The sequence below is a fragment of the Carlito syrichta genome, unplaced genomic scaffold (genome assembly GCF_000164805.1).
Source record: "Carlito syrichta isolate Samal-C Ts95f unplaced genomic scaffold, Tarsius_syrichta-2.0.1 Scaffold307219, whole genome shotgun sequence".
Classification (NCBI taxonomy): Eukaryota; Metazoa; Chordata; class Mammalia; order Primates; family Tarsiidae; genus Carlito; species Carlito syrichta.
Genome location: NW_007251315.1, coordinates 154,509 through 166,418, shown reverse-complemented (window position 1 = coordinate 166,418; position 11,910 = coordinate 154,509). Strand labels below are relative to the sequence as shown.

The window sequence follows — 11,910 nt, the reverse complement described above, 5'->3', positions numbered from 1 at the left end:
CACTGCGCCCGACTTTCTTTTGGTTTTCAAAAAATCAACCGCTGGGCACAATGGCTCAAGCCTGTAATCCCAGTATTTTGGGAGGCCGAGGTGAGAGGATTACCTAAACTCGGGGGCTTGAGACCAGCCTGGGCAACTTGGTGAGATTGTGTTTCTACAATAAATCAAAAAATAAACTGGTCATGTTAGTGCACCCCTGTAGTTCCAGTTACTTGGAAGGCTGAGGTGGAAGGATCACCTAAGTCCAGCAGGTCGAGGCTGCAGTGACTGTGAGCATGCTACTTCACTTTGGCCTGGGACACAGAGTGAGACGCCAACTCAAAAAAAAAAAAAATTGACCATTTAAGTTTGGGCATGGAGGCTCACACCTGTAATCCCAGCCCTTTTTAAGGCCAAGGCAGAAGATTGCTTGAGCCTAGGAGTTCAAGACTAGTCTGGGCAACATAGTGAGACCCCTGTCTTTATTTAAAAAAAAAATCAACAATTAAAAAATTTAAAAACCATCTTGGCTCATGGACCAGACAAAAACAGGCAGAAGGCAAGATTTGGGTCCTGGGCTATAGTTTGCTGGGCACTGGTCTGGAGGATACCTTAAACTGGTTACCTTGTCCTGTTCCCTGTCTCCACGCTAAATCATGCCTAAATCACCCCAGATCAAAAGACATTTTTTACATTAAAAAAGGACATACAGTACATTTAAAAACAGGAAAATATCATAACCCTTCTTAAAAGACCATTCCAATGTCTCATAGCCCCAATTATGAAAAATGAAAAGTAATGTGAATATGCTTTAAAAACCTCTAAAGTGCTATAGAGTGCTAAGTATTATTATTGTTGTTATTATCCTATTATTAACAAGTTCTTTTCTATGGCTAACCTAATTTACTCAGGCACACTAATTTATTTGGTTCTTTTACTCTGTGAGGACATAGAACAGATACTTTCCATTCTCAGAATGGTATCTGAATACAGCTCTGCTACCTTAGGGCAAAAAGCGATTCCAATTCCTTTAGCTTTTACTGATTCTGATTTTCTAAATGATCCATCATCTTTGGGCCCTTATGTCTCCCCAGGTTCTTCTAGAAGAACCAGCACAATACCATAATATAACTGATAGATATGAGCATACTTAATGCTATTTGATGATGATTAAAAAAGCCTTTAGGAGTTTGTAGTTCAGGTGATTGTCCAATGTTTTTTATTCTGTTCAGCTGCTTCCTGTGACAGCAGCATACTAAACATGGGTGGGTTCAGCATATTTGCGTATATTCTGGAAACACAATGACACATGTGTCAGATCACAAGGTCTGAATCTTTTGTGATGTGTACAACCAGGATGCTGATATCAACAGCAAAGCCCAGCTCTGGCCCATCTCTCTCCTGCTCCGCCTTCTCCCTTTGAGTCCTACTATCTAGCTCCTGACCCAGGCTGCCCCTGCTTAGCTGACAATATCAGACAAGATCACAGCCGTAGGCAGTACAGCTGCTGGCAGAACCTGGTGGCCCCCTCTGCAGCTGCTGCTTCTTGTGTCTGCGAAGTGTCTGGCTTGTCAGCCACATCCCCTCCCTGGAGCAGTCTTTGTTAACCAATTCCACCTCGGCCCACTGAGCGGAAGATGAAACGCAGAGAGCTCCTCCAAAACCAACAAAGACAGCAGACATTTCCAAGTCCCCATTCGAGTCCCTTCCCAAAGTGACTCTGAGAGCCGGCTTGCCCGGCATTTTTAATTCAGAGAGAGGGAAAAGCTGGAATTTGCGGTGGGGGGTGGTGGACACAGGGAGAGTAGTCTCCCCCTCCCAAATCCTTCCCGTTTCATCCTGCACCTTGTCCTGCTCTAGTAACAGATGGAAATCCCTGACCGCCAACTTTCTACATCACACGTGAGGCATTAGTCGGACCACAGAGGAGTCAGCAAGGCACTTGGGAGGAATCTTCATTTACCTCTTCCTAGGGTTGGATCAAACTAGGGTCAGGAGGACAGCACAGTTCATACAAACGCTCTTGACTCAGTGGATGGGCTTTCTGGGAGTTGATAGCTGCACTCCTTTCTAGGGTTTCCTGACAACCCAAGTGCTGGACAAACCCTCCTTTCTGGCTTGTCCTGACCTGTCATTTTCTGGTCATTTCTTACCCCACAGATGCCCTTGTGTATTTTCATTCTTCTCCTTCCCAAACTCTGTAGCTCAGGTCTGAGCAGAAAAAGAAGAAAGGGAGGTCCAGAGCGCAGGGGTGAGAAATTGATGCAGAATGAGTGATCTATTTATGGGGATCTAGAAAAAACCATTAAGAAAATAAGCACTTAAATGATTTTCAATCTGTCCATGGAAGTCATCTATCTTTATACTGGGGGGAAAGGCCCGTTTTCCAATCCTGGTTTTGATTGACTGATTTCCAATTCTCTAAGCGTTTCCCATAGGAGCCTCTCACCTATCTCCCATAATGACAGGCCTTTGCATTTCCAGGCAGTGTTTTACATTTATTTCCGATTTGCTCATAATGGTCAAAAATCTCTCTCCAATCCAAGGCATTTCTCCAGCAGTGCACGGTTTCCCTCAGGCCAAATAGCTCAGCTGTGATCCACGGAAAATGAGAATTTCCCAAACACATCTTCAGACTAGAGGAGGGTCCGGCATCACAAATTCAGACGGAAAATTTCCCACTGTTAGATCAATATCTGGGCTAAGAAATAAATGCCACAGGGGCAGAGAGCTGGAGCAAAATGATTACAATCGGCACAATTACATTCACCGGCAGAATCAGCTCGCTGATTACTCGTAGGGATGGGGAGCCCCTGCTTCATCCACCACAGGACAGCTTGGGAATTAGAACATCACTCAGCATTTCATAATTCGACAGATTTTTTTGTTGTCTTGGCATGAGTTCATTTTTCCCAAACAGTACGTGCCTGTAAGAGGAGTTCTTATTTCAAGGAAAGAAGGAAAGAAGGAGGGAGGGAAAGAAGGAAGGGTAGGAAAAGGGAAAGTAATTCTCAGAGTCCATGAAAGACCAAGGCTTGGTATATTGCAAGCAGAGGTGAGAATATGCTGCTCTGGAATTTCTGGGCCAGGGATTTGACATTACGTCTGCTTAGGTGAGGTTTAAGCCAGATCCTTCCCAGAATGCTCCCCAGCATTTTTACCCCACCGAGTAAAAAAGGCTCAAGAACATTCACCTGTGGGACTTCATACTGATCTTGTTGACTAAGAAGTTTACTAGGCAAGTTTTCATGACCTCAGAGCCAATCTGAAGTCCTTTTGGGAGCCATAGAAAAAATCTGTCAGCTGGCTAGTGGGGATTTCTATAGCCTCTTTCCTCTGTTGAGCTTTGAAGTGGCAGAGCTCTCATCGCTATCTTGCCAGTGGTGATTGCTGGGTAGGCGGGGGCCATGGCAAATGGATCGGCCACGCTGCGCGGCTCTGTGTACTGACACCCGCCCCAAGGCCCACTGCGTCCCTACCCCCTCCCAATCTTCTCTTTAATCCCCCCAACCAGATAATGTGGGATTTGGAAGCATGTAATATCCATGAGACTCCATTATAGGCTATTACGAGCTTTATACGCACTACCTGGGGGATGTACCAGACTGCGGCTGGTCAGTGCAGCTGCTGAAATGGAGAGGGAACACAGGAATGGTCCCAAGGGCCACAGTGACCCTTCCGTTGTTTAGATCGGTTTCCCCCCAAAAGAGAGCTCTGGTCTCTTGTGACGGAGAGGCAGGACACATTAAAGAGAAACAGCTTTTACTCCCTCAGGGAGTAAAAAGCATGGAGGGAGGTATAGGGAGAAACAAAACCATGAAATCACTGAATTTGTTGCTGGAACCCTAGAAGAGCACCTATTAGTTTCTGCATGAGGGTGCCATTGGCATTCCGGGTGGAATTTCTTGAGTATTGCAGGTTTAGCATCCCTGGCCCTTGCCTACTAAATGTGAGTAGCAACCCCAGGCAGGCATTGTGACAACTACAAAAATGGTCCATTCTGTTTTTATTTGTCCCTGCGTGGGTAGGGGTACCCCCCCTGGTGTGGAACTACCAATAGTCCCATAGGCACATGTTACAGAGGAAGAGTCTAGGTTGGAGGTGAGTAACCAGATCAAGGTCACACCAAGGTGATGTCAGGACCAGAAGCAGAGCCAGATCTCCCAATTTAGGACCCTTTCCACAAAATAGGCAGCCTCTGAGTAGGAACTCAGAGATAGAGACAGACACACAAGAAGGGACAAAACATTATATGACAGGCTGGGCATGGTGGCTCACGCCTGTAATCCTAACATTTTGGGAGGCCAAGGCAAAAGAACTGTGTGAACCCAGGAGTTCGAAACCAGTTTGGGCGACATAGTGAGACCTTGTCTCTACAATAAAATAAAAAATTAGCCCGGCATCATGATGTACACCTTTGGTCTCAGATACTTGGAAGGCTGAGGCAGAGGCTCATCTGAGACTGAGGTAAGCCATGATCATACCACTGCACTGCAGCCTGGGTGACATAGTGAGACCCTGACTGAAACAAAACAAAACAAAACAAACAAAAACCATTATATGACAAGGAAAGGAAAAGGAAAAAGGAATAGACCAGAAGAAGGGAGAGAGGGAAAAAATAAAAATAGAGAGATCAGTCGGGCTCGGAGTCTCAGCCTGTAATCCCATGCTTTGGGAGGCTGAGGTGAATGGATTGCCTGAGCCTGCGGGTTCGAGACCCGCCTAGGCAACTTCGCGAGACCTCATCTCTACAATAAATCAAAAAAAAATTAGCCGAGTGTGGTAGTGTGCGCCTGTAGTTCCAGCTACTTGGAAGGCTGAGGCGGAAGGATCGCTAGAGCCCAGCAGGTCGAGGCTGCGGTGGCTGGGAGCGGCCACTGCCCTCCAGTCTGGGTGACAGAGTGAGACTCCAACCCAAAAAAAAAAAAAAAAAAAGATCAAAATAGTGAATGAGTTCAGGGGACAGGGCAGTGAAGAAATCTTATCAAACTGATTGAACATTTACCACTTTCAAGGTATAGAGGATGAAAGAGGAATTAGGGCTTCTGCTCTCAAGGGCAGGATGGATCCTGAGTGGGGAGGATAGAAGAAAAGCAAACCAATAATGAGGACCAAGGGCAGACTTGGGAATGGCCAGAAATCAGCTCGAGAATACTGGGACTCTTATCACCGAATCTGGATCACTTCATCTGTATTCTGAACACAAAGCCGTGACTCCCCTCGATATCTATACCTGGACCTGGGATCCTTGCTGAATTTCTGGGTCAAGGATTTGACATTACGTCTGCTTAGGTGAGGTTTAAGCCAGATCCCTCCCAGAGAGGATCCTTCCCAGATTCTTCTGAAGAAAGAGAGCAAATGGCCCAGGGCTTTGACACATTGCTTCACCTTGGTGGCTTTTTCTTTTTTTTTTTTTTTTTACAGGCAGACTGGACTGCTACTGCTGGGAATGAAGGAGAATTCAGAGTTACAGTCATTCCAGGCCACTCTGTCTAGGCAGGGGGTGGAACACCAGTGTCTTTCATCTGAGGAACTGAAGCAACGTTTCCCAAATATTCGGTTGACCAGAGGAGAAGTAGGGCTCTTGGACAAGTCTGGAGGAGTTCTCTATGCAGACAAGGCCCTCAGAGCCCTCCAGGTGATATCGTACCGCACTGGGGCAATGCAACTGCTCCCTGCCCTGAGCTTCCTGGGTCCTAATCAGCCAGCCCCAAACCCCCTCCAGATGAAGGCCTTTGCCCTGCTGGCTTCAGTTTTGACCTTTTTGGACAGGGCGGTGTTATGTGCCTTATTGACCTTGTCCATATGGGAGAGGCGGTCTAGATTCTGCACTCCCTTTGCTGTCCTAAGCGATGGGTTCTTTGTCCAACAGTATGAAATATATGCACAACTAATTCGCCTTTCCCTGCTCCTGCCTTTTCAGGATGCAGTTCGACAACTAGGAGGCATGGTGCATGATGGAGAGAAGGTGCTAGAGATAAAACCAGGGCTACCGGTCACGGTGAAAACCACTTCCAGGAGCTACCAAGCCAAGAGCTTGGTCATCACAGCAGGTCCTTGGACCAACCAGCTCCTCCGTCCTTTGGGAATTGAGCTACCTCTCCAGGTAGAGGGAACTGGAAATCTGAGAGTTGGTGCTTAAGAGAGGAAACCTTAGAGTCAGATGAAATCAAGTTTGAGTTCTGGATCTGCAACATGCTAGTGGGTGAACTTGGGCAAATTAGTTCATCTCACTGAGTCTGGGTTTTATTACCTATAGTATAAGGGGAACAGCTACCTCACAGGATGTTGGAGAATTAAGTTAAAGTCCTTAGAAGATAGTTGGGCTTATAGTAAACACTCAAGAAATCTGAGGTATTACTAAATCCTGAAAAGAGAGAGAAATGGGGCTTGGGGTACAGTTATGGTAGAAAACTAAGAATAGGAGAAGAGGCAGAGGCTCAGAGGCCTTTGTACATCATAACATATGTAAAAGGCAAATGACATGAGAACTGGGAGAAACAAGAATGGACGCGTTAAACTGGGCATCCAGTCTTATATTAACAGGGTTGCAGGCACTAGGAAAAAACTGCTCTCTTTGCTACAGAGTTCCATGGCTCTCCCCCTTCACCTCACACTTCCTCTCCCCATCTGCAGACTCTTCGAATCAACGTGTGTTACTGGCGAGAGAAGGTTCCTGGGAGCTATGGTGTGTCCCAGGCCTTTCCATGTTTCCTGGGCATGGGCCTGAGCCTGGCTCCCTGCCACGTCTATGGGCTGCCCTCAGCAGAGTACCCAGGGCTGATGAAAGTGAGTGAGGGCTGAGACTCAGCGAGTAGGTGCACACACAGATTTGGGCCCTTGGCTGTAACTTTCCCCTTCACAGATGCCCTCGGATCACAAAGGGCAGAAGCAGGAGCCTCCTTCACATTGGACATTTTTTGTGTGTGTTGGAGTCTCACTTTTGTCGCCCAGACTGGAGTGCAGTGGCACGCTTATGGCCACCGCAGTCTCAACCTGCTGGGCTTAGGCGATCCTTCCTCCACAGCCTTCCAAGTAGCTGGAACTACAGACGCATGCCACCATGCCCGGCTAGTTTTTTTGTGATTTTTTTTTTTTTTGAGTTGGAGTCTCATTCTATCACCCAGACTGGAGTGCAGTGGCCGCTCCCGACCACCGCAGCCTCGACCTGCTGGGCTCCGGCGATCCTTCCGCCTCAGCCTTCCAAGGAGCTGGAACTACAGGCGCGCGCTACCACGCCTGGCTAATTTTTTGATTTATTGTAGAGATGAGGTCTCACCTACCCAGACAGGTCTCGAACCCACGGGCTCAGGCAATCCACTCACCTCAGCCTCCCAAAGGTGCAGGATTACAGGCTGAGCCACCGAGCCCGGCTTTGTGATTTATTGTAGAGACGAAATTGCCTAGGCTGGTCTCGAACTCCTGGGCTCAGGCAATCCATTTGCCTTGGCCTCCCAAAGTGCTGGGATTACCGGCCACTATTGGCTAATTTTTTTTTTTTTTTTTTTGAGTTTGAGTCTCATTCTTGTCGCTCAGGCTGGAGTGCAGTGGCATGCTCACAGCTACCACAGCCTTGACCTGCTGGGCTTAGGGGATCCTTCTGCCTCAGCCCTATTAGCTATTTTTAAGGAAAGATCCTCAGCTGCCCTGAGGCCCAGCAAAGGGAGCCCTTCCTTTACAAACTGCAGGGTGGGTGCAGGGACCCAAAGCTAGGCGACCTCAGGTGACACCCAACAGCAAGGATTGGGGCAGGCCGGGATGATGGACGGGACCGTCCTGTGTGCAAGCCTGGCCCTCGGCTGTGGGTGTGCGTGAAAGGCCAGCCCTCGCTGCTCACACTGTTCTGATTGGGAGCCAGGTCTGCTATCACCACGGCAACCAGGCAGACCCCGAGGAGCAGGACTGCCCCACAGCACGCTCAGACATCCAAGATGTCCAGATTCTGAGCCACTTTGTCAGAGATCACTTACCTGACCTGAAGCCCGAGCCTGCTGTCATGGAGCGCTGCATGTACACGGTAAGGGGTCTGGGCAGCCTCACTAGGCCCCCTCATGGCTGTGGAGAACAGGGGAAGGAGACAGACAGACCTTGCGCTGGCCAGGCCCGACTCTATCTGGCCCCTGACATAGTATGTGACTTTAAACAAAGGAGCTATTTCTGTGGGTCGGTTCACCCCTACCAGAGAGGAGCCTGTGAGGGATTATTCATATTCTTCTTCATTAGGAAACTGGGCTTATGCCTGGCAGTCCTTTGCTGTATTTCCCATAAGAGCTCTAAAAGATTTTTTGGCAAGATCCTCCAATTGAACAGGCCTTAGAGACAAAGAGAAGAGACAGATGTCACCAGGGCCTGAAGTGCCTTGGCTGAAGTTAGTTTACCAAGATTAACTGAGCACCTACTGTGTTCATAGCTCTATGCGAGAAGAGAGGCAGATGGACAAATGAGAAAGGCTGTCATACCTAGAGGGGACACTGGCATGCAGAAAGCATGCCTGTGCCCCATTCCCATTCTTCCTGGAAAGAAATCCAGCCCAGTCCCTTCCCGTCAGAGCCTGCACTTCTTCCTCCTCCCTCAATCCTCAAACAACATAGGTGTGATTGTTTCTTTCTAGAACACCCCTGATGAGCACTTCATTCTTGATCGCCATCCAAAGTATGACAACATTATCATTGGTGCTGGATTCTCTGGTGAGCCCGAGCTGGGGGAGACGGGGTGGCTTAAAGCTGACCTAAGTTCCAGGCAAAATGGTATTTTCTTTTTTCTTTTTTCTTTTTTGAGTTGGAGTCTCACTCTGTTGCCCAGACTGGAGTGCAGTGACACGCTCATGGCCACTGCAGCCTTGACCTGCTGGGCTCCGGCGATCCTTCCGCCTCAGCCTTCCAAGTAGCCAGAACCACAGGTGCACGCTACCACACCTGGTTAATTTTTGATTTATTGTAGAGACAAGGTCTTATCATGTTGCCCAGGCTGGTCTCGAATCCGAATCCGCGGGCTTAGCAATCCTCTCATCTCCGCCTCCCAAAGTGCTGGGATTACAGGCTGAGCCACCAAGCCCAGCTCAGAATGATATTTTCTTTTCTTTTCTTTTTTCTTTTGAGTTGAAGTCTCACTCCGTCGCCCAGGCTGGTGTGCAGTGGCACACTCACAGCCACCCCAGTGTCTACCTGCTGGGCTCAGGTGATCCTTCTGCCTCAGCCTTCCAAGTAGCTGAAACTACAGGCGCATACTACCATACCTGGCTAATTTTTTGATTTATTGTAGAAACGAGGTCTTGCCAAGTTGCCCAGCTGTTCTCGAACCCATGGGATCAGGCAATTCCCTCACCTCAGCCTCCCAAAGTGCTGGGATTACAGGCCTAAGCCACTGCTCCCAGCCAAAATGGTATTTTCTATACTCTCAGCTGCCCAGCTAGGTGCAGAAACCTGGACATTGAGTGTGTAAGAAGACTGGACAATCAGAGAAGGGGTACTCATGGTGGGAGGGTACTCATGGCCAGAAGGCTTTGGGATGTGACCAATAAAAGAGTCAGCCCTGTCTGGGTGTGCAGGGGACTCTGGAGAGCCCAGCCTTTCTGTTTCAGAAGATGCTTGACAGTCTGCTCTTCTTTTCCTAGGGCATGGATTCAAGCTGGCTCCTGTTGTGGGGAAGGTCCTGTATGAATTAAGTATGAAATTAATCCCATCTTATGACTTGGCACCTTTTCGAATCAGCCGCTTCCCTGGCCTGGGCAAAGCCCACCTTTGACCACTGGCTAGCAGCCTCCCTATGTGCACAGAAGCCCCCTAGAATATGTCTTAGATAAAGCAAGTGGCCCTATCCTTTTCTCCTGATTCTCTTGAATCCCCTGATGATTGAATCACCAGATGATCGAATCTACTTTCATTCCTTGGTCAGCTCCCCATTCCAAACTACTTTCTTGCTCCCAGAAGTCGATCACGTAGTCTATAATCAGAGTAGCAAGAATGTATGCAACGGATGTCTCTCTCAATAAGAAGGGGACACAGGAACTGGCTCCCGAGACCAAAGCAGTTGTTCAAATTCTCTTTGCTAGGATGTTTGATGAATCTGGATGGATTTGACTAAATCTGCTCAGGGGAGGGTAAACAGGATGATCTTTTATAGATCTCCACTGCCCTTGGGATTCCTTTTCCTAAAACTGGAGCCACCCTCTGTTACAAATGCCTATTAAATCTGGCTCATCTTAGATGCGCAACAAATATTTGTTGAAGAGATTCATTGAACAAATAAATAAATAACTGCATTGTGTTAAAGTCTGGTGGGTTTTCTTTTCCATGTGACCTTATTTCTTACAGGCTTTAATTGTCTGAATTAACACCACAGAATCCATTAACCCAGGAACCCTTGGAGTCTTTATCCCCTCAACGCACTATACCCCCTTTCTCTGGATTCTTTGTCTTATCTTCATCCTCTCTCTGGTTCTGTAAAGATGCTCAGCTCCCCAGTCTCTCATTAAGGTGTATTGTCAGGTCTTTATGAAGATGGAGCTGTTATACCAGAAAGGGAGAGAGAGACACACTCGCTTAGAAACCCCGTTCAATGTTTGAATGTTAAATGTGCCATTTTATTATCATTAGGATTGCTCCCACTTAATGAAACAGCATTAGCACCGAGTCGGCTGGCCTCCTTGCACTAATTGCTTTGGAAGAGAACAGGCTCATAACTACCCCAGGGTGGGTGGAGGGGTGAGGGCTATAAACAGGGATTCGATCAAGTCTGGATGCACTCAGATGAAACCCACCTGGAGGGTCTCCAGATCGGGCCAGTTCAACCCCAGAGAACATGAGTTAAAATGCTCTGGGGGAAGAAACACTAGAACTGGGTGGGGTGGGTATGTTAGGAGGAGTCACTGAGCAGGGAGAAGTGGGCAATGAGGATGAGAGTGAAAATATTCCCAAAGGAAATACAACACAGAGGAAATTACTCTTCCATTGCCTGAGTCCTTAAGGGCCTAGGCACATGTATTAGCACTGATTTCTCCAGTGAATCATAAAAGCCAGCCAAGCCTGTCAACCCTGTGCCAGGTCTACTTTTTGGGTGATCCCAAATGGTTTCCTGAATTTCAGCCTCTGTAAAATGGGAATAATCATATCTGCAAAATGGGAATAATAATTCTGACCAAACCGGGCTCAGTGGCTCAGTGGCTCAGCCTGTAATCCCGTGCCTTTGGGAGGCTGAGGTGAGTGGATTGCCTGAGCCCGCGGGTTCGAGACCTGCCTGGGCAACTTGGTGAGACCGCATCTCTACAATAAATAAAAAAATTAGCCGGGTGTGGTAGTGTGCGCCTGTAGTTCCAGCTACTTGGAAGACTGAGGCGGAAGGATCGCCGGAGCCCAGCAGGTCGAGGCTGCGGTGGCCGGGAGCGGTCATTGCCCTCCAGCCTGGACAACAGAGTGAGACTCCAACTCAAAAAAAAAAAAAAATTCTGACCAACTCTACAGGGATGTGAGGATCAAATAAGATCATTCATTTATGCATTCATTCAATACACACATTTATCGAACCTCTGCTATGTACCACGCACTGTGCTAGGCACTGTGAATGTATCAGTGAACAAAATAGATAAAAATCCCTATTCTGAAAAAGTATGGTTGTTCTTCAAAAAATTAAAAATAGAATTACCATATGATCCAGCAATTCCACTTCTGGGTATATTCCCAAAAGAAATGAAAACAGGATATCGAAGAGATATTTATACACCCAGATTCAGAGCAGCATAATTCACAATAGCCAAGAGGTGGAAACAACCCAGGTGTGCATCGATGGATAAATGGATAAGCAAAATGTAGTATCTATATGCGATGTATTATTATTCTACCCTAAAAAGACAGTAGATTCTGACCCATGCTACAACATAGATGAACTTGAGGACATTATGCTAAGTGAAATAAGCCAGTCACAAAAAGACAAATA

General features: G+C 47.4%; 1 protein-coding gene across 1 annotated transcript in view; it reads left to right on the top strand.

Annotated features, from left to right (window-relative positions):
- The window catches only part of PIPOX (pipecolic acid and sarcosine oxidase), a 15,429-nt gene extending 5,192 nt beyond the window's left edge, over positions 1-10,237 (top strand). The window contains exons 3-8 of the mRNA XM_008064191.2: positions 5,404-5,617; positions 5,903-6,085; positions 6,616-6,768; positions 7,838-7,996; positions 8,591-8,666; positions 9,593-10,237. Coding sequence (XP_008062382.1) covers positions 5,404-5,617; positions 5,903-6,085; positions 6,616-6,768; positions 7,838-7,996; positions 8,591-8,666; positions 9,593-9,723 — 916 coding nt within the window. The 3' untranslated portion in view covers positions 9,724-10,237. The remainder of the gene's footprint in view (positions 1-5,403; positions 5,618-5,902; positions 6,086-6,615; positions 6,769-7,837; positions 7,997-8,590; positions 8,667-9,592) is intronic.
- The last annotated feature ends 1,673 nt before the right edge of the window (positions 10,238-11,910 follow it).